We start from the raw sequence: 23184 nt of genomic DNA on the forward strand, positions 1-23184 counted from the left end.
GTGAAATGGATTGACCGTTGTGCACCCCTAGATTAAAAGGCTTACCTGCATGCAGCCAGATCTGGGCCAGAGTCATCCAGGGGTGCAGGGGGCCGTGCTTGGCAGCGCTGCTCTGCAGGGAGGAGGCCACCTCTGACAGCGCCTGCTCCACACGACTGGCTGCTATGGACGTGGCATGGACCGAACCTGAGGACAGACAGCCAGTCAGAGAGACAGACAGGGTAGAGTAGGAGAGAGAGTGATGTATCGAGACAGAAGAGACAAGAAATAGGGAGAGAATAGGTGGGGAGATGAAGAGAGAAGAAAAGAAACCGAAAAGAAGCAAGATGGATGAGGACAGAGAGAGAGAGAGAGAGAGAGAGAGAGAGAGAGAGAGAGAGAGAGAGAGAGAGAGAGAGAGAGAGAAGTAGGACAGGGCACAAGGGGTGAACAGAGGAACAGGCAAATAGAAAGGCCAATGGACACAGACAGACAGAGAAAAAAAGGATAAAGTGAGGGAGGGTGGAAGGAAATAGATAAAGATAGTGGGATACAGGAACAGGTGAAGATAGAGAAATGGAAAAGAGAAATGGAAAGAGAAACAGAGAGAGACAGAGACACAGATAGATCAGTTATAAAGATGGCCATACCACTACAGCCCTAAAGTTCAAGTTAGCATTGTCCCACAACTCACAGCACAAAACATACTGTAATCACCATGGAACTACCAGACTAAACAAAGTCCTACATTCATTCATCATGCATATTATATACAGTATATTTACTGCATCACACTGCACTGGGATCAGTAGGAACACAGAATGCTAGAAGGATTAGTGACATGGAGTGACTCTGTGATGATGGGCTTCTAACTGATAATCTATACAATCTAATCTATACCGTGGTTTCCTATGAGTGGCTTGCACAACACCGTGCCTCAATTTACATGAACAAAAGTGATGGATTAGAAGGGAAAAGGAGCAGATCATGTACATAGCCAAAAGGTCAGGTTTACTAAGTATTGAGCGTTTAAGTGGTTAAATGTCTGAAATAAACTAAAAACATATATTTACGCCACACTGATGAAACTGAAGCCATCTATGAAATGTAAGGAAAAGAAACTACAAGAAGAGCTGTCATTCACCACTACATCACTGTCACTATGTGAGTGCACGTGGAGCCTAAGTAAAGCAAATAGTTCTGCAGGAGGAAGAGAAACCAGTGTTGTTTTTCACGTGCCAGATCTCCACAAGGAACACACGACATTTACAAAATAATACAGGTTTGGCTGAACTACGTTTATCCATGAGTTTCTTGCAAAGGCCTCAACGTCGCTCTTGCGAAGATTTCAGAGAATCCAAATGATGTCAGGTTAAATACAGAAATGATGCCATGAGTCATTATCAATCCTCGAACACAATATATATGTATGTAGGGAGGGGTAGGGAGGGGGGAGAGAGCGAGAGGCAAACCAGAACTGTGACAGGTCAGAAAGGGCCCTGCAGAAAATTAAGTGGGGTGGCACGAAAAATATCTGTCAGTTCGGGTGCCCCTAGTGGTCATACTAATAACATTTTCTTGCACAGCCAGATGTACAGAATGATTACTAGTGTATATATGGTTAGGTATATAAGTTGTAGGCAGCTGTAAACTTCAAAGCTTTTATGCTCTTTGCTCTAAGACGTCTCTGATTGTTCTGCATGCGCCGTGGCTTACTTTATACCCCAAAAACCCTCTGCCATAGCTCCACACTACCCTGTGTGTGTGTGTGTGTACATGCGCGTGCACACATGTGTGAGAGAGGTTGAATGTAAACGTAAATGTGTATGTGTGTGAGTGTGTGAGAGAGAGAGCAGAAGCGCTCTCTTTCTTTCCAAGTAGGCAAATGAGAAGGACAAACAGTCAAGCGTGCACTGCAAACCATGCACGCACGCGTAGGGAACATTAAAAGTTAACAAGTGCGGTTTGAAGGGCACTTTGTAATGCTAGAGAGAGCGACACAGAGACAGAGAGAGGGAGAGAGAGAGAGAGAGAGTTGTGTTGTGCATAAGAGACCAGCATGCAGCAGTGCAGCCCCTGAGTAGCGCGCGCGAGCACACACACACAACCACGCACGCACACACACACACACACTCGCAAAGGTGTGGTTGGAAGGGCTGACATTTCATACACGAGGGTCAATAGCGCTCCTTTCACCGTGGATGTGTCCTCTCCAGAGCGCTGGCAGCTTATCGACTTCATCTGAAGGGACGTCGTGTTCATTTGAGGCCTCTCATCGATTCCTCCCATCTCTCTCTCTCTCTAAATCTCTCCCTGTCTCTTCTTTTCGTGTCCCACCACCCTGACTTTTTTTCACCCTCCATTAAATGTCTTTGCCAAAAAATAGCCAATCTACAATCTACTCAAAATGCGTCACAAGTGAGCTTGTAGATCTGCTATTTTTGGGGCAAATGTACCACCCCAGGATAATGGATTTCGATTGTCGTGATAACATCGTAAATCGCAATTTTTTTGTCACAATAATCGTGAGATATGAAATTTTCATATCGTCCCTTCCCTACTGCATTCTAATCGATAGTTACCTACTCCTCCCGCGGGGGAAATTCGGGTATCGCAGCCCAACCCAGCTGCTTTTTTTCAGCTTAACCCAGCTGAACCCTTATGAGGCAGCCCACAAGGAGCGCAAGGGGGGGGAGCAGTGATAGCTGGAGCGGGGGATCGTGCCTGCGACCTCTGGGGTCTCCGGAGTCCTAGGTATGGACACTAACCACTCAGCCATCACTGCTCACTAATCATGCACACGCGCGCGCACACACACACACACACACACACACACACACACACACACACACACACACACACACACACACACACACACACACACACACACACACACACACACACACACACACACACACACACACACACACACACACACACACACACACACACACACACACACACACACACACACACACACACACACACACACACACAGAGGTAGGCGCATATATCCACAGCGAGAACTAGTACTTTCTTCCAAACAGGTAATAAGGTGCGTGGGACTGTCAAGTGTGACGAGGGTGTCAAAACAGCCAGCCAGTCAGTGTCGATTCCATGCCCCTCATTATCTGGAGGCAGTCAGCCAGCCACACATACAGAAGAAGCCAGACGCAACAGCCACCAAGACCGCTAGCAAGGCAATCAGTGAGACAGTCACGGTAACCAACCAGTCAACCAGCAAGCGAGCCGTTAAACCAGTCAGTCTTGCAGCCAGCCAGTGAAGCAGCTTGCCAGTCAGTCAGTCAGTCGATAAGCCAGTCAAATAGCTGAGACAGGGAGAACGCATATATGACTGGTGCCAATGGATGCAAGTGCTGGTGCTTAAGTGTATATTTTTAAAATAGGCTGCTTTCACTTGTGCCATTGGGTGTCCCCCATACAAAAGGCAATTGCTCGTCTGCATATTTTTCCAACTCCTACCAGCATTTGTTTTCCCCAACACACACGATGCAAAGCATTAAACCAATCTTTGATCTACCACATTTGCCTTATTGCTACTACTAATGTTACTTACTTGGGAACGTGCATGTTTTGGCTTAGCTCGTGCATGCTATCGTGCCTCAGCTACGTCGTGGGAACTACAGCTATACTGACTTCCCAGCAAGTAAATTTCATAAAACAGACAGTTGTTCATCTGCAGAACTATTTCATATAGGCTCTTTAAACAAACAATTTCGGGGGGACACTACATTAGGCTCTATCCGTGGCGTATTCCTTGACCGTAAACAAGCCGAGGCACACAATGTCTACTGTAAAGAAAAAGAGGCTACGGGGGAGAACTATGACATCAAGTTAAAGCAGGAGATATATGTACACTATCATTGCTGTCCTGCAGAAACCTCCAATCTCTATACCATTACAGTATATATTTCATTTTTTTCCCCATAAATAATTTTCCTAATTCATTATAATACAGTGTCACACAAAAGTAACAAAAATAACCAATCTACAAGCTCCAAAGTGTTGGAGTGTTTGTAGATTGGAGCTTGGAGGTCTGCTAATAGATCGACGTCTGCGTTCGGAGCTTGTAGAGTGGCTATTTTTTGCTGCTTTTGAATTTGAATCCTGAAAAGTAACGGTTTTGGACATGTGAAGTTTCCATCCGACAGAGACGATATATTGTTTTCATCCAGATATTGCACATATATCTGAATCCTAACAAGGATGGACATGGATCTACAGAGGGAAGTTCCTATGGATGGGATGGTCAGATTGGATGGCTGGGTGGATGGTAGGGATGGTCCGATCAGGTTTTTTGGAACCGATCACCGAGCACCGATCACAAAAGTTTGATCACCCGATCCCGATCAATCACCGAGCCGATCAAGTTATTATTTATATTTTCTAAATGTTAATGTTTTAACTTTAATTAATTAATTAACTCATGAATTCATTTATATATTTGCCTTATAGTTATTTACCAGCATTACTATGTATTTATTATCATAGCAGTAACTAATTATTCCTTCAGCACTGTGGAAATCAATACCCCAAAATGGCCTCAAGTGGGCATACTGAACGGCTGGTTGATCGGATGCACCGATCGGATCGGATCGGTGAATTTACCTTTTGATCTAAACCACCGATTATCGCCGATCACGCTTTGATCGTCCCGATCCGATCCATTGCCGATTGATCGGTAACATCTCTAGTGGATGGATAAGCGTTAAGATGGTTACTTACAAACAGAAAACATGGCGTAAAAACCAAGATTGTTAGCTTCCTGAAAGTCGCCTTGAAAAATCGGATGGATGGAAGGTAAGGGGAAAAGGACAAAAACAAAGAGGGAAACATGATTGTTAATGAGAGAGACAGAGAGATAGAGAGAGAGATAGAGAGAGAGAGGGATAAGCGTGAAAAGAAAACATTGATATTGGTTTGTGGCAGTGTTAATTTCGTCGACTACTGTATGAAGAAAAATGTTCATTGTCTACGCTTTTTATCACTGATAAAAACAAAAAGAAAACAAAAAAACAAACCCTATCTAGCTATGATGTCTAAAACTCTAAATATTGACAATTTTGTCAACCAATATAGACTGTTATGGAGGGCTAATGAAGACGAGATCAAAATTAACACTGGTTTGTGGAAGAAAATGCATACCTACAGTACTAACCATTTAAATAAGGGAGATATTCCATCAGGAATATCATGATTGTCATGGTATGCAAGATGCAGTAGAAAATGGCTTTTGCTTATATAAAAGACTTGCTAAGTGTTAGCTTTTGGTCAAAAAAACAAAACATTGATAGTAAAGCGACATACTGGAAGTGTTAAAGTAGTGCATCTGACTGAGAGGAAATCAGTACCGTCAGGCACTCTACTTTGAAAATAAATAACATTTTACTCTGCATACATTTGAGACTTCATGTCTTTATTTAGCTTGCTTTCGACGCTGCAAGGTGACAGGAATGTGCATTGCCGCGCCTGCCGTACGTTGACCTTTAAGTTGGATCAATATTAATTTTCCTGAAATACAGGCAGCTTTGTGAGAGACACGGTTACGGGCGGGGGGGCTTGGTAGGAACTGAGGTGCAGGGCCTCCAGGAGGCAAAGGGCTGTTATATAACCCATTATTTAATACTTTAACTATTGAAAAATAGTATACTATTTTTGAAAAGTCGTGAAAATATGAGCAAATCTTTGAATATGTATTTTTAAAGCGAACATTTGTAACTCAAATTTTGCTTCTGGGTGGTCACTGGAACAAGATATTTTGCAATGGGGTTCCACGGCCAAATACAGAAGAGGAGGCAGGAGCCAGTGTGAATGCCAACTTTCATACGATAAAACAGCCCGTCAAGGTCCGGGTCTGCTGACTCCAGGCAGCATTTGCATCCCACATTTGCACATGCAGACATTTGAAGGGCTGTAACATATAAAGTGATCGAAGACATGTATCACCACATGACTTATGTCCTATATGACACAAAGCCTTCATTTTGAGGCAAAGTAGATCCACAATGCTGCCTTCAACCTTGGATTAGAACTGACAACTGGGACAGACAAGAAAATGAAAAACACAAGGGGCTTTTAAAAGGCCTGCTGAGATTTGTTTTGGGAAGAAAAAAAAGAAAAGATCATGACTGTATTGTATAAGGTCTGGATGCAACCTCTGTTTAAATGCTAATGCTTTCAGATACGACGCGAGGCATATCGTCCACTTTCTGTTCAAACGTCTAAATTCAGTTCTGAATATTTGCTTTATTTAAACCAAGGTTTCTTTGTTCCAATCAGTTTTTTCACATTCATGCGGTTGTCACTTTTCTTCAATAGTCCAATGATGGAGCAGAAATACCGTAAATAATGTGTAGACACATGCTAGGTTTGATGTTTACCTGGTGTTATCTTTCTCTTTGAAGCACTACACTGTTCTCTTTTCACTCTACTTACTGTATGTAACTATTTACCTGTCTGTTTGTCGATTAGGGTTCATGCTATCAACTTGTAATGTGCTCTGGATGCCTAAATTGTAATTGAACATGCAGCGGTTAAATTGATATTTGATAAGCAAGCCTTCGGGTTGTAAAACTGTTGTAACCCGATTACATCAACATGTTCAATTAAATATTGATTACATTACACAACATCATACTGGCAAAAAAAGAAGAAAAAAATAAATCACTGTCGACAGCATTTCGCAGGTAAACTGCCTCAAAATGTTGACCATGTCTCAAAGCCTTTTATGTAAGCTGTTTGTTTAGGTTAGTGGAAGTCATTCCAGCTTCACACCATCACCGCTTCAACTCTTAAGTTCTGATGAGAGGGTTAGTCAAGTTAAGGGTTGGCTCCAACAGTTGGCCATATTTTTTTAAAACAAAGAGGCGTCTACTGTATTTCCACCACACTGGTGAGGTCGCAAAAACACACAACAAGCTCTAGCCGGGGGAACGAGTCACACGCCACACCATGCTAGATAGGGGCCGGTGCGGGCGGTGGATTACACTTGTTGTCGGACCGGTTGAGAGGGGCGTGGTCACAAAAGTGCAGATTCCGAGCCTTGAGGGAAGGAGCCTGAGAGGGCAGTGTGGGGGCAGGAGGATCCACGGCCGGAGGGTCAGACTGAGGAGGAGGTGATTGGGAGGTGGGAGGGATGACGGGAGGCAGAGGGGCGGGGAGGAAGGTGAAGACCGGGGAGGCGGGTGAGGGGAGTGAGGGTGTGGGTGTGGGGAGCGGGCAGGGGGGCGAGGGGATTGGGGAGGAGGTGCTGGAGAAGGCTAAGAAATGTGGGAAGTCAGGTAAGGGGAGCGGGGAGTTTATGGTACAGGAGCTGGGTGGTGAGGGGGTCAGGGAGGAGGAGGAGGTGGAGGAGGAGGCTGAGGGATGCAAGTAGTCTGGGGGCGGGGAGGAGATGGCACAGGTGCAGGGTGAGCAGAACGGGTCGATGGGCGGGGGGATCGGGGAGGAGATCAAGGGGGGCAGGGATGGGCGGGGGTAGAAGCCGAAGAAGGAGGGGAACTCAAAGTCGGAGTGGGAGGAGGAGGAGGTTGATGCTAAGGAGTACAACAGAGAGCAAAACAACATGGCTGGCATTAATAACGGGTTCAGTGAAACCAAGGAAACAGAAAGTCAATGGCTCTCACCCTGAAAGAGGGAAGCAAATGTGTGATATTGGGAGGGGGAGTCACAGGAAGACAAAAGAAAATATTTCTGCAATGATTGAAGACCACATGAGACCCATAATAATAAAGATGCCAAACATTAAAACAAAACCAATGATATATATAGATATAGAGAACTATAGTTTGAAAAACAAAACAAGTTACGGTTATTTTATGATGGAAGGAGTGATGGTGGTGTGTGAGGGCCTACCGGTCTCAGGGTCACTGAAGTCAGGCAGGGTCATGGCATTGAGTTGGCGTCTGTCTGCGATGGCTCTGTCCAATAGACTGCTGCCACGCCCCGAGTCACTGCGATGCCCCCCACACACACACACACACACACACACACACACACACACACACACACACACACACACACACACACACACACACACACACACACACACACACACACACACACACACACACACCAAACACAGCCAATGGTTAATACTTCACAGACAGAATGACATGATGAGGTTCGGGTGAGGTTTGTGCAATGTAGGCGAGTTGGAACACTTGCATGCCTGCATTGTAACGATAAGTGTAAGTGTGTGCCTTTGTTCAAATATACTCCAAGTTTCAAAGTAATGGAAATGTTTCCGGTTGTTTATGTTCAAAGTTATTATAGCAGTAATACAATACAGCAGCAATATAAAGTTCTGTATTTGTTGTGTGTGCGTGCGTCTCTCTCTACCTGGGGTTGGTGAGGTTGTAGAAGCTCTTCCAGATCTGCAGCATGTGTTTACAGGTAAGCAGAGCTTCTTCTGGTCCTCGACACAGTGTTTCCAACTTCACCTTAGTGTATAAGAGACTGAGGAAACACTTCACCTTAGTGTACTGTATAACACTTCACCTTAGTGTATAACAGATGAAGGCTCACAACTTGCATTAAGGTTACAGTACAGAAGTTGATGTTAGAATGATTTTGGTCCCGTTCCATTTTAAAGATATCTTTGAGGCTTTTTCTGCCTTTATTGATAGATATACAGTAGACTGACAAGAAATGGGGAGAGATGGGGGGGGGGGGGGGGGGAGTGAGGAAGTCGACTGAGGAAGATGCCCTCTGCTTGTTTTGTTCTGAGACAAGAGATCCAATTTATGTAATCGTAGCCATCTAACAAAAATAATCTCAAAAGATGATCTGTTTGACTGACTGGCATTGATTTATTGATAATGCTTTATTACTTCTTCTTTTTTCTTTCTTTTTTCACAGGGAAGTAAAAAGCAGAAATACTTTCTGCGGTTAAGTATGTGAAGTCAACTTATCCACTCTAAAGGCTAGTAAAGCCGTTACATACTTGAAGTTCTCGGGGTACTCGGACAGCGCCATCTCTATGATGTTGAGGGCATCGTGGTAGTGCTTCTGGGCAGACAGCAGCAAGGCCAGGAGGTGGAGGGAGTGCACGTCATCTCCTTGGAGCTGCAGAGCCTGGCGGACATAGCCAAGCGCCTCGGGAATCTAACACACACGCACACACACAGAGTGACACGGACATTAGTGCAGACAGTCACACAAACAAGTTAAACCCCTTCCATGTGATTTATAAATAAGCAGTCTGATGTAACGTGATGAAGAGGTGTTTGTGATTACCTGTCTAGACACAGCCAGCTGCAAGGCCAGGTAGAACGCTGCTAAATGGTCGGTAGGACACAGACTCTGAGCTCTACCCACACACACACACACACACAGAGAGAGACGAGATAAAAATGCATTACACTGATAGGATTGGTCGACTCATAAAGCCCCTTCATAGGCAGTCTGGGTCGTGAAAATACTTTTTTAGATATTTATTTAATTTTTTGATTTTTTTCATTTTGTGATCTGTGGAAAAGAAAAGGGCAGAACGGCTCGCCACTAACCTCTGGAAGGCTCCCAAAGCCTTCCTCTGGTAGTCCTCCTGTGTGCCTCGCAACGATGCTACAGAGACAGAGAGAGACACATAATAGATATTAGTGTCAAATGTGAGCTCGTATATCTACCATTTCCGGTTGCGCGACACAACGCGCAAACGAGTATAAAAACGATATTTACTGTGACCCCGGCGTAATAAAATCATGAACCTTTTGAGCTTGCAATGTTTATCAGATAACAAGGCACGAGCAGGCGTGGGTGGACGGCTGCTCATGCATTTAGGAAGGCCGTTTACTGGTACGAGTTTGGTTAAGTGGATGAACATCCACGCGCTACTTACCGTCAGTGGCCTTGAGGCTGTAGACCAGGCCAATGGCCAGATATCCTTTGGCTCTGAACTCTGCTGCTTTGTCCCCCATGTCTAACACCATCTTGGCAAAACACTCCCCCTCATCCAACTGTGAAGGGGAGGTTGGGGAAGGGAGGGAGAGAGGGGAGAGGAGGGTTGAGAAAACAACAAAGTCACCCCATCACCAACATTTCTAGATGAAAACCGATCTCTGTATGAATATTCATAGTATATTTTCACCGATATCAGTAAAAACACTTTGGCTTTAGACGCAAGTGAACTTCTTATAACTCAGATATGATCAGATAATAAAGGTGTGATAACAACATGTTCATTTGCATCCACAGTAGTAGCCAGAGTGTGCTGTTTTTTCTCCCTGGCTTGTGATTTGTTTTTCTGTTGACAGCAAATCATGAGATGTCTATTTAAGATGCAGTGGCCGGCCTGTGGAGTTTGCAACACTCATCAGACCACCCAGTGACCACTTGTACTGCCGTCACCCACACAAGGAGGAGAGAAGTGATTCATCACAGCACAAAAGGTGATTGCCTAGACCTCCTTTCAGCTGTCAATGAGTCCCTGTCATCGTTGGCACATCTTTTAGCTCAACATGTACAAGGACCAAGGAAATTGTTTTTCTTGGACACCTAAATTGGGGCTGGTGAATTTCCAAGTCTACGGATTACAAAAAACCTTTGTGTGTCAGTCAATGCTGCTGGGAAAAGACAGGTTCTTCTGACGCAGTTCTAGCTCCATTAGGCAGCTCCAATTTTCACACAAATCAAAGTATTATATTTCAGTTTCACTGAAAATGTGAACAACCCCATGGAGTGGGGATAGCAGTGATGCTACTAGCCCTGCATCATGCATCCCTGACGCATATTTTTAATAAAGGACGCATTAAACTAAGCATCACTGCATCCACGGGACGCATACAACTCTATACTTCCTGCTACCACAGCAGTGCGTTCTGGCATTATTGATGAGACGATTGAGATTGTCTTGTAAATCCATGCTTCTGTCCTTTATTAACTACATTATAGCTAACCCTTGTTTAAATCAAAGTCCTTTGTGATGTTTTCACCATTGATACATAATGCATGTGATGCATGTGTCGTCGCGGGACCCATAAAATAATTCTGGGACCCATTTGAATGACCACCTGTGGGTGAAAAACATATTTTGCATTTCATCACGCCATTCAAAGGCCCATACACCATTTTTGAAATCACGTAATATAACAACAGTGTTCCAAAGATAAATCAGAAGAGTCTGGACATACTCTTAGGATATTTCGTTCAATTTGATAGTCTGTGATTGAACAGTTATGAGCTGGGTGGGGTCTTACCCAGTGCAGGGGTCCTATACACAGTTTGACGGCCAGCAGGGGGATGGTGGGGTCGTCGGGTTTGAGGCGGATGCACTCCTTGAGAACCTTGACGGCCCGCGCTGACTTCCCAGCAGCCATCAGCGACAGGGCCAGCTGGTACCACAGGTGGAACTCCTCGAAAGAAAACTTCATGGCTCTCTCCAAGCACTGAGGCAAGCATGGGAGAATGCACACAATATTATTCAGGAAAATATAGGCTAGATATAATCACTGTCAGAAAGAATCATTGACTTTGTGAACTTTCATATTGTGAATGATTTCCCATTTGACACACTGGGGAGATCCAGTAGAAGTCATTTTATGCGGGTGTCACGCTCCAAAAAATAGACGATCTACAATTGTCTGTTGCTGTTCAGTAGATCATGCTAGTACAGATCAGACTGTGTGCAGTGTTGTGTACCTCAGACAGCATCTCATACTGTCCTCTCCTGCCCAGAGCTATGGTCAGTAGATCATACACCACAGAGGCGGACTGGAGGCTGATGATGCGATCGTTGTTGTGTTCGGGTATCCGACTCAGCACAGCGTCGCGGTTGGCCTGAAATGTAACACACACACAACGTTGTGAGGACATTGAACACACAGTTGTAACCCAAAAACAGATTACACTACCCTTATATCAGGGGTCCAACACAGGGACCCCTTAGCTGAGAGAGATGAAGCCTCCTGCAGTAACTCTGAGGACCACCGAGGGGTCCCGGACACCCTGTTGAAGACCCATGTATTATGAAGTTTGAGCCTCTGCTTCGCCACTCTCTCTCAGCTAAGGGGTCCTTGGTCTGAAAAGAATAAATACAAATAAAATCTTGAAGACGCCCGGCCTTTATCAAACTTCATCCAAAGCATTTGGCGTTTCTGTGCATCACTAATGTGTAACAGTCGCGATGGCACTTAGCGTGCGTGATGGATTAGGGTCGATCAAAACGAGGCATGACTGTTGCTGCCATTATAAACAGCGGTCATCACCCCAGTCATCAGCTTTTGTTCGCTTCCCTTACGGTCGATTAACAGGGGCGCTTTATGCGCGAGATTTAACCGCGATAGGCTTTTAGCACAATTTTCTGGCACGCCATGTGTCTCAATCAGTGAGAGAGGTTCAGAGAATAATGAGGCGAGGTGAGGCGAGGCCGACGGAGGGCCCGAGCTCAGAGGAGTCATGACACACACTGTGGCCGCTGCACCGTATTTCAGTGTGACAGTGGCTGCAGTTTTCTATTGTTCTTGGATCCTATTTCACACGCTGCGTGCATTTCACCCCGGGGGATGGGGTTGAAGTTCGGCCAAAAATACGCCGTTTCCGAAACACTGGTTCGGGTTCGGGTTTTTGGGCCGCGGACCCGTTTCTATGGGTAGCTAGTAAATACCCTAAATTTGTATTATTACAAATTATATATACAGTATATATTTCAAAAGATTTTCACACACAAAAAAAAAAGAAAAAAGAAACTCATAAATCCAAATGAATTCCATAAAATAAAATATAAAACTTTTAAGTAGTGGTGAAAATAGCAGATCTGCGTCCCAACTATTTTCTCTAGTTTGGGCCCGGGGGAGACATCACATTTCTCTTTTGGGTCTTGAGCCGAAACATTTGGGAATCACTGCGGCTAAAACTCACTCAGGTTACAGACAATAGGTGTGTTTTTATTCTGCACATTTGGGTGGAAGTTTAGGGACTTGATCTAAACATTTTCACTGTGTGTGTGTGTGTGTGTGTGTGTGTGTGTGTGTGTGTGTGTGTGTGTGTGTCTCTCTCTCTCTCACCATGGACTCGCTAATGAGCAGCAGCAGCAACGCTTCCTCTGTGTTCTCCTGGGGACAAAACAGACTGAAAGAGAAGCGGAGAGAAGTGAACAGTCAGATTAATGAGGAGAGAAGCTGCAAAGAGAGATTACTGGTGAGAAAGTACATTGACAAAGCATAATTGTACCACTAGTACACTCAACCATTTCCCCAGATACGCCTCCCAGTGAAGCAGCAGACACGCAAAGCAAGCACTCACACATACACACCGTACACATTGCTACATGAATTCAAGGCTTCAAGGGGTAATTTTTGGGGTGAAGTATTAGGACACAGAAAATAGCTGATCTACAAGCTCACACCGTGTCACGTTGTAAGATGATAATGATCTGTGTTTTTTGTATACATGTCTCTAAACTCCCAACCCCCAACCCTAACCTTTGAATGACTGATCCCATCTGAATCATTTTCCTAATTGTAAGCCTAAGGGCCGATTCATGCTCCACTTTTAGAGCTGAATTTATTTCGGTTCTGTCTGAAATAGCAGATCTACATTCTCACAATGCGTTGCGATGCGTTGTATGCTTGTAGATCGGCTATTTCCACTATCAACGTTCTTTTTTAAGTATAAAGTTGTCAAATATGTCGGTCATTTCTTTGTATATCTAGGTTATGTTCATATTTTCCATGTGCAACAGCAAAGCCTACAAGCCAAACCAAAATGTAATTAGCCAGTAGCTATGCCCCTCCCCTAAAAGCTTTTGTCCAATGCTAGCTTGAGCAACCGGCAGATTGCCAATGCTGTTGCCAAGGCAAACCTTGGCAAGCAGGAAGTTATTCTAAGCTAGCATTGGACAAAAGCTTTTTGGGAGGGGCATAGCTACTGGCTACTTGTCAACAACAACACTTCTCTTGTGAGGACCAGGAAAACAGTCGTGACAATGTCCGTCCATTTCTGAAATTCTACTATACTTGTGGGGACATTTGGCGCTCACCAGTAATGCAAGCACACACACACACACGTACTTCTCTCCAGAGTAGACTCGTGGACGTCGGCTCAGTGTGTAGTCCTTGGTGTGGGAGTATCCTTGTCTGGAGGGGTCGTCCAATGGGGACGCGGTGGGCGGGTCTTCCAGGGGAGACCAGTAACTCTGCTCACACATCCCTCTGAGCAAGATCTCTGCTAGCTGTCTGGCTATGGTCTGAACACACACACACACACACACACACACACACACACACACACACACACACACACACACACACACACACACACACACACACACACACACACACACACACACACACACACACACACACACACACACACACACACAGGTAAAATAAAATGAAACATGTTGCAGTGTATACCAGTGGTTCTCAACCTTTTCAGGCCGCGAGCCCCAAAATAATCATATTTGAACTGGGGACCCCCCACCCTACGAGCACTAAGAGTTGAGGCATTATATTTAGTATAACATGGTTCTGTTGTGAAAATAGAAGATATACATGCTCACAACGCCTTGCGTGAGAAACAATGTTGCATAATTAAGTTAATCATCTGGGGGACCCCACAAATAATGCTGGGGGGTCCCGACCCACAGGTTGAGAACCACTGGTGTATACAAACGTTTGATAGTATTGCTGATTGCAGTAGGTATCTTGTCAGAGGTAACTCTGAATGACGCACGCACGCACGCGCGCATGCGCACACACACACACTCTGTCTCACCATGCGGAGGTTCTGAGTTGTTCTCGTCTCCACGGCTCGCAGAATCTCCCGAAAACGACCCACTCCTCGCGTCAGGTTACTGTGGAACACCCACACACAATATTCAATTCAAAGGGCTTTATTGGCATGAGAAAATATATGTTGACATTGCCAAAGCAAACACACACAAAGTTTCTGGTGGCGGTTCACAGCTGACATGAACCCCAACCAACACATGTTTCCCCCATTTCCTTCTGTTTGTAAGCCAGTCTAACGGTGTGTGTGTGTGTGTGTGTGTGTGTGTGTGTGTGTGTGTGTGTGTGTGTGTGTGTGTGTGTGTGTGTTTGTCTGTGCCTGTGCATGTTAGAAGATTTCGGGTCCTTGCGCAATAAAAACGCACTATAGGCACACACAGCTATTTTTTACCTTCCGGGATTGTGTTTGAGTGAATGCCTGTGCGCGCGCGTGTGTGCGTGCCACGCACTGCAGCTGTCAATAGATACTGTAAGCGTTGCTTCTGTGCACCAAACCCCAGTAATGTAAAACGTTCTGTGAGAAATTAACAGACAGACTCAAACTACAGGACATCTCTGGTTACTCGATGTTCTAGCTTACAGGAGGGGAACAGATGCTTTCTACACATCTAAAGGCTCTATCCGTATGCTGCTTAAAGGAATACATCCCGCGCCGGTAAATCATCTGCTTTGATCAGCATTTTGTTGGCCTTGATCAAGCATTTCTAGTGCCCTGACCGAACAAGGAGTTGGAGCAGGGTATAGTATGTGGGCTACAGCAAAGCTTCTCAAAGTGAGGTCCGATCTTTGAAACAACTAACTTTGGGCAGCCAATAGTGATAGCAGCTGAGAAATGCTGTAGTAATCACTTTCTCACACACACACACACACACACACACACACACACACACACACACACACACACACACACACACACACACACACACACACACACACACACACACACACACACACACACACACACACACACACACACACACACACACACACACACACACACACAGGTGACAGTGTGTGTTAGGAACAGTAACTTGGGTGTATTCCTTTAAGTGGAACGGGGCTAAGAAGCTCATGACGTCTCGATGTCCCAGGGACCGAACGATGCATTTGGGACAGTCAGGAACGGCTTTTTTTTTCTTTTTAGGACACTTTCGGGGCACGGCTGAGAAAATACATTTTAGCTTAATGTGTGTTCACTGTTCAGCATACCTGACCTGAGGCAGACTCTACAAATGCCTTCAAAATCAGAAAGCATTTGAAAGATAGCAGATGTACAAGCTGTTCAAAAACAGCAGAAACACAAGCAGCGCGTCTTTGAAAGCATAAAATCTCAAATGGGTCAACCAAGTTTAAAGTTCTTATAACAACTTCTGAATAAATATTAAAAATAGATGTGGTGAGAAAGCATTGCTCTGTCAAGCTGTCAAGTTAGCCATTCTGGCCGAGGGACACACCAGGACAACGTGTGTCAGCTACTACAAGTCTAAAGGAGTCTCTCTATAGTACTAGTCTGGTATGGGGGGGGTCCACACTGGTACCTACTCTCGGTCCTCCCACACGCCGAACCTTGGAGGGTTGGGGGTTTAGTATGCGGAGGGAAGAGTTAGAACAGTCAGTCAAGCACACAGGAAATCCATGAAACGACACGTGACAATACAACAAAAGTTAAGTAGCGGAAATGGCAGGAAGGGTGTGTTGCTTTATGGTCATGAAGACAATCCTCTCACTCCACTATACTATCTGACATATCTTTTAAACATCTACAACAATTTGAGGTTAGAAGTGGGGAAAATGGACCACAATACCATGTAATATCAGTGTTTCCCAAATGGGGGTACGTGTACCCCTAGGGGTAAGCAGAGGTACTATAGGGGGAACTTCAGAGAACATGGGAAATGGAAACATTTATTTTACCGTTACGTTTAATGATAAAACATTGACAAATATATATATATATATATATATATATATATGTGTGAACGGGCTGCTCTGTTTACTGTAGCTTTAAACCAAATTAAGTAAGAATTGTACTGTTACTGAATAAAAACAGGCTACTTACTTTTATTTTCAACATAAAAACTGGACTTTTGATGTCAGTATTTTCCAGTCAAAATGTTGTTGTCGATTAAAGGGGGTGCTTGGATTCAGCAATCAGGAAAAGGGGGTACTGATTCTGAAGCCCAAAAGGTTTGAGAACCACTGATATAGACAATATGCTTTTTCACTGTCGTGTTACATTTCAAAATGGTGACCGTCCCCAGAAACAAGCCTCTCAGTTTCCATCCTACCCGTCCCATCTCCCTCTATGTGTCTCTTTCTCCTCTCTCTCTCTCTGCTCTTGCCCGCCCCAGGACCAGGCAGTCTCTGTGGAAGCATATTCGTTTAATTTCCCTCCTCCTTCTCCCTCTGATCCTGCCGTCCGCCACCTCTCCAGTCTCTCTCACCCGTTCTTGAAGTGGATGACGTGGGCTCTCTGCAGGCCCACCTCAAGGAAGTAGCCCAGCTCCTGCTCCTGAGTCACCGGGCCTGGCTTGGGACTGCGGTTCTGCATGCCTGCTGACAAGGCCTGAATGCAGAGAGAGAGAGGGAGGGAGGGGGAGGGGGGGGGCAGACAGACATAGAGAAGAGAGAGAAGGATGGATCCGAAGAGTGTGATGTATAAAGAGAGGAGAGAGATAGAGAAGAGAGGGAGAGAGAAGGAGAGGGAATAGAATAGATAGGGAGATGAAGAGAGAGATAAGAGAGTGATGGGGGAGAGAGAAGAGAGAGAGAAGCAGAACAGAAGCAAGATGGACAAGGACAGAGAGAGATGAAGATAGAGATTAGAGTTATGGAAGAGAGAGAGAATATCACATCAGGCACAGAATCATGTGAATCAATCATTGTGCTTCAAGCTGCCATGGAACAGATGGTCAGTGAAGATCAATTAAGCAATCATGGATTTTATTTATTTATTCTTTTCAGAATAGCAACTGTGCCATTGACACTGCTGATCAAAGCCAGGACCTTGAACCAGTGTTCATTTTGTCAAATAAAACTATGAAAAAGTGTTCGACTACCCTTTTTCACTGACAAACTAAATAAAAACTAACATATGATGACAAAAACTACTTAGTATATTGACTAGTTTTTGGGCTTTTATGCCTTTATTTATAAGACAGTAGACTGACAGGAAATGGAGAGATGGAGAGTGACACGCAACAAAGGTCGCCGGGACTCAAACCTGTGACACGCTGTCAGGCATCAGAGCCTATGTTGTATGCACCTGGACCGGTAGGCCATCGGGCGCCCGATATATATTGACAATTTTGTCAAGTTATAAAAAATAACTTGCTTCTCAATGAATCAATTACCCTACATGAGCCAGATTAAGTCGACTATACATTTTATTAATTCTCAGCCGCCACTGTGTCCCAAGTAAAACAGGGGTCTTCAACAGGGGTCCAGGACCCTACATATTCTGAGAACTTTAGCCAACAAATAGTAGATCTACAAGCTCACAACGCCTTGCGCTGCGAGGTGTTGTGAGCTTGTAGATCGGCTATTTTCGGCAAAGAGGTTTGGTGTAGAGGAGAAAAAGAGCAGACTAAGTACAGAGTGAAAGGTCAAGTTTATTAAGTATTGACGGTTCAAGTGGTTAAATATCTGGAAACACAAATTGACATGAATCCAAAATACAGTGATGATCGTGCCGTCAAACGATGAAACTATATGGAATCTATGGGTTGTGGGGGTCCCTGCTTCATCTCTCTCTCGGGTCCATGGCCTGAAAACGTTGAAGATCCCTGGAGTACCAACAACCACACACACACACACACCTTCTCGACCTCCTGCAGGTAGAGCAGAGCGATGTCTCCGGATTTCTCGTAGCAGGTGATTATGTCCTGGTCCCGGTCCGGTGTGCTCTTATTGGACAACGACGGCGACCCCGTGTTCTTATTGGACAGACTTGGAGAGCCGGCCGGGACCTTCTCTAGACACAACCCTGGAGGACGAGACAGACAGAGAAGTGTGATTATCATGAGTGAGCTCAGAGCTGAGATAAAGCATACATGCTTGATCTGAAATCCAACGTTGTCTTCGGAAAGGGAGACGATATGACTACCTAACTGACGATTGATTGTCGCACAAAGAATTGGAATTACCGTATTTTCCGGACTATAAGGCGCACTTAAAAGCCTTTAATTTTATCAAAAAACTACAGTGCGCCTTATATATGGATTATTCATTGACATTGACATTCCCTTTAGCACAGCTCCATCTGTTTGATGCATAACGCAACGGTAGCGTCTATTATGTGCGCCTTATAGTCAGGTGCGCCTTATATATGAAAACAGTTTGAAAATAGACCATTCATTGACAGTGCGCCTTAAAGTCAGATGCGCCTTATAGTCCAGAAAATACTGTAGCTATTTAATTGTGTGTTTGGCATTGAACATGGCAGATATGACAAATAACTTTAATATACAAAGAATTTTACACTATTAAATAGCAGAAATAGATGTAGATCTACAGGCTGACAACAGATCAGCCATTTCTGCCATTTTATTTATTTATTTTTTACATTGGAAAATGTATGAAAAATGTATCTCAAACAAATATGATTATGTAATAATTGTGACAGGCCTAGGGAGAAATAGGACACATGTTTTTGGTTGTTATTGTTTATGGTCAGCTATTCAAATGATTCATTTTGCAGCCTTGTTTGTTTCCAGTCTAATACATTTTGCATCATCATCATCATCATCATCAGGCCTGCTGCCTTCATTCAAACAGCGATCAATAATGAATTAATCCTCAGTTTAATAATGCATCAATAATGGATGATGAGGCCATGGTGTCTGGAACAAAACACAACAGCCCAAGCAAATCCTATTCTGTTACATACACACACACGCACACGCAGAGGAACACAACTAAAACAGAACATAAACGGGCGGTTATGAGGTTATCATTTTAAACAGATATAATTACAGAGAATATTTCTCTTTTTTTTGTGTCTATAACAGTGGTCTTGTACTGCCACCAGGTGGACAGAAACAGTACTGCAGGTTGCTTTAGGAGTAGTGTGGTGATGTGGTAGGTGTGTGTGTGTGTGTGTGTGTGTGTGTGTGTGTGTGTGTGTGTGTGTGTGTGTGTGTGTGTGTGTGCGTGTGTGCGTGTGTGTGCGCGCGTGCGTACCTTTAGTAGCGTAGGCCTCTGCTATCATGGACAGCCTGTAGACTGGAGCTCCTCCCAGCTGCATTTCGTCGAGAGTCACTCTGCTGTAGTGGCCTGTCAACAGAGCAGCGTTTTAACCACATGAACCCCACAGAACCGGATCCAACACTAAGGAACCAAGAATCGGTTCCATCACATTTGGAACCTAGTTTCCAGAACAGGTTTTCACTCCACTGTCAGAGCTGGTTATGTGGACTTTACGTCTGCTATACAATTACAATCCTGGTCGTTTTCTTTTTTTCAAGGACCACCATGACTGTGAGAGTGTAAAAATGGAACCAAATGGGCCTGTAAGGGTCCATTTCATTTGTACACTCTCAGAGCTACAGACTTTTGGAACCCTCAGATTGTTAAAGGACCACCTCACCTCTGAGACAACCAGATCTTATTGTATTATTGTATTGTTTTATGGGACACAATCAACACAAACCTGAGTTATTTTTTGTGTTCAATTTGTGTTTTTAGATATTTTAGTATTTCAGCATGCTACAAAGCATCATATGATGCATTTTGCATCATATGACACATCGCATGATGCAATATCATGCTACAAAGCATCATATGACCAGTTGTAGCATGCTGAAATACTAAAATATCTAAAAACACAGATTTAACTCCCAAACAACAATAAAATAAGATCTGGTTGTCCCAGAGGTGAAGTGGTCCTTTAAAGGGAACTGTTAAGGAATTGGACCATTAACACATTGGGTGCCCCTGGACTGAGCCCCATTTATCCCCTCTCGCTGCCCATGGCCCACCACCATCGTGACTAGTAATTGAAGCCAAGGCCGAATTGGGCCGAATCGCATGGATGAGCCCTGACAGCACATGGTTGGTGCTACAGACTCCAAATTTCGCACGCAGATAGCTCAGACCTTTGCCTACGTTCTTAGCTAGGCCTCGACCCGACCCGATATGCGGTTTTCCGGAACCAACGCTAAAGGTTTGGAATCTCCATATGCGGAGTCCTGACTACTAATTGAAGCCAATGGACGCCGAATCCGAATGGCCCGAATCGCATGGATGAGCCCTGACAGCACATGGTTGGTGCTACAGACTCCAAATTTCGCACACAGACAGCTCAGACCTTTGCCTACGTTCTTAGCTAGGCCTCGACCCGACCCGATACACAGTTTTTCGGATCCGGCACGAAAGATTTGGAATCTCCGTATGCGGAGATGACTGACATCGAGCTGTTCCGGAGCAAGCGCTGACTCATTGTGACATCACTTCATAAAAGGCTCTGACATCACATACGCTAGATGAGTCAACTAAAAATCTCTCTGAGTGTGGCATAAACGAAAGTCTTTCTTCCTCTCACTTCGAGGTGAGCAAAGTTCAGGGTGCTCTTCAGAGCGGTTGGGTTCAGGGGAATTAGCGGGCTGTGCATTTAAGAGAACCAGGTGAATAATGTGGATAAGCCCGGGCAGTTCCCTCTCACACTAAACTTAAATAATAAAGGGGAATAAGGAGCCCAGGGGCTAGGGAACTCCGGGGCGCTCTGTAAGTAAAGTAAGGGGTGCTGTGTCTGCAGAGATCTCCATATATGGGCATAAGTGGACAAAGGCAAACAGATGGTCAAAACGGGTCCTATGACAACAGGTATAATGGGGTTTGCATTAAAGGGTAGGGCCGGAACCGGTTTGGGCCGAATCGCATGGATGAGCCCTGACAGCACATGGTTGGTGCTACAGACTCCAAATTTCGCACGCAGATAGCTCAGACCTTTGCCTACGTTCTTAGCTAGGCCTCGACCCGACCCGATATGCTGTTTTCCGGAACCAGCGCTAAAGGTTCGGAATCTCCATATGCAGAGTCCTGACTACTAATTGAAGCCAATGGACGCCGAATCTGAATGGCCCGAATCGCATGGATGAGCCCTGACAGCAAATGGTTGGTGCTACAGACTCCAAATTTCGCACACAGACAGCTCAGACCTTCGCCTACGTTCTTAGCTAGGCCTCGACCCGACCCGATACACAGTTTTTCGGATCCGGCACGAAAGATTTGGAATCTCCGTATGCGGAGATGACTGACATCGGGCTGTTCAGGAGCAAGCGCTGACTCATTGTGACATCACTTCATAAAAGGCTCTGACATCACATACGCTAGATGAGTCAACTAAAAATCTCTCTGAGTGTGGCATAAATTAAAGTCTTTCTTCCTCTCACTTCGAGGTGAGCAAAGTTCAGGGTGCTCTTCAGAGCGGTTGGGTTCAGGGGAATTAGCGGGCTGTGCCTTTAAGAGAACCAGGTGAATAATGTGGATAAGCCCGGGCAGTTCCCTCTTACGCTAAACTTTGTTCTGGGGGCGAAGAGATTTGGTGTAGAGGGGGTAAAAAAGCAGAAGACAGAAGTAAAGACCCCTGGGGGACCCCGGTTAACTAAATATGGGGTTTTGAAGTGGTTAAGCCAGATTTCTACTTTGGTGTGCAAGGGCGACCCGAAAACAAGGGGTGGACGGAAGAGAAAGCTCAGCCATTTTCAAAAGAGCTGTATCCTTTCTTGGCTTAAATAAATAAGTACATAAATAATATCCAAATTTCGCACGCAGATAGCTCAGACCTTTGCCTACGTTCTTAGCTAGGCCTCGACCCGACCCGATATGCGGTTTTCCGGAACCAACGCTAAAGGTTTGGAATCTCCATATGCGGAGTCCTGACTACTAATTGAAGCCAATGGACGCCGAATCCGAATGGCCCGAATCGCATGGATGAGCCCTGACAGCAAATGGTTGGTGCTACAGACTCCAAATTTCACACACAGACAGCTCAGACCTTTGCCTACGTTCTTAGCTAGGCCTCGACCCGACCCGATACACAGTTTTTCGGATCCGGCACGAAAGATTTGGAATCTCCGTATGCGGAGATGACTGACATCGAGCTGTTCCGGAGCAAGCGCTGACTCATTGTGACATCACTTCATAAAAGGCTCTGACATCACATACGCTAGATGAGTCAACTAAAAATCTCTCTGAGTGTGGCATAAACGAAAGTCTTTCTTCCTCTCACTTCGAGGTGAGCAAAGTTCAGGGTGCTCTTCAGAGCGGTTGGGTTCAGGGGAATTAGCGGGCTGTGCCTTTAAGAGAACCAGGTGAATAATGTGGATAAGCCCGGGCAGTTCCCTCTCACACTAAACTTAAATAATAAAGGGGAATAAGGAGCCCAGGGGCTAGGGAACTCCGGGGCGCTCTGTAAGTAAAGTAAGGGGTGCTGTGTCTGCAGAGATCTCCATATATG

The 23184-nt window shown here is 44.9% G+C and overlaps 1 protein-coding gene across 1 annotated transcript in view; it reads right to left on the bottom strand.

The window, feature by feature from the left end:
• Positions 1 to 23184, bottom strand: part of ttc7b (tetratricopeptide repeat domain 7B) — a 45110-nt gene that overhangs the window by 12603 nt on the left and 9323 nt on the right. The window contains exons 4-18 of the mRNA XM_080750373.1: positions 19908 to 20000; positions 18545 to 18711; positions 17171 to 17292; positions 14713 to 14791; positions 14007 to 14182; positions 13002 to 13065; positions 11638 to 11775; positions 11196 to 11384; positions 9839 to 9956; positions 9507 to 9564; positions 9238 to 9310; positions 8945 to 9105; positions 8341 to 8457; positions 7855 to 7952; positions 46 to 186 (exon numbers count right to left, since the gene is read on the bottom strand). Of these exons, the coding sequence (XP_080606499.1) occupies positions 46 to 186; positions 7855 to 7952; positions 8341 to 8457; positions 8945 to 9105; positions 9238 to 9310; positions 9507 to 9564; positions 9839 to 9956; positions 11196 to 11384; positions 11638 to 11775; positions 13002 to 13065; positions 14007 to 14182; positions 14713 to 14791; positions 17171 to 17292; positions 18545 to 18711; positions 19908 to 20000 (1794 nt within the window). The remainder of the gene's footprint in view (positions 1 to 45; positions 187 to 7854; positions 7953 to 8340; positions 8458 to 8944; positions 9106 to 9237; positions 9311 to 9506; positions 9565 to 9838; positions 9957 to 11195; positions 11385 to 11637; positions 11776 to 13001; positions 13066 to 14006; positions 14183 to 14712; positions 14792 to 17170; positions 17293 to 18544; positions 18712 to 19907; positions 20001 to 23184) is intronic.

This window comes from Nannobrachium achirus (assembly GCF_963921795.1).
Source record: "Nannobrachium achirus genome assembly, chromosome: 20".
Classification (NCBI taxonomy): Eukaryota; Metazoa; Chordata; class Actinopteri; order Myctophiformes; family Myctophidae; genus Nannobrachium; species Nannobrachium achirus.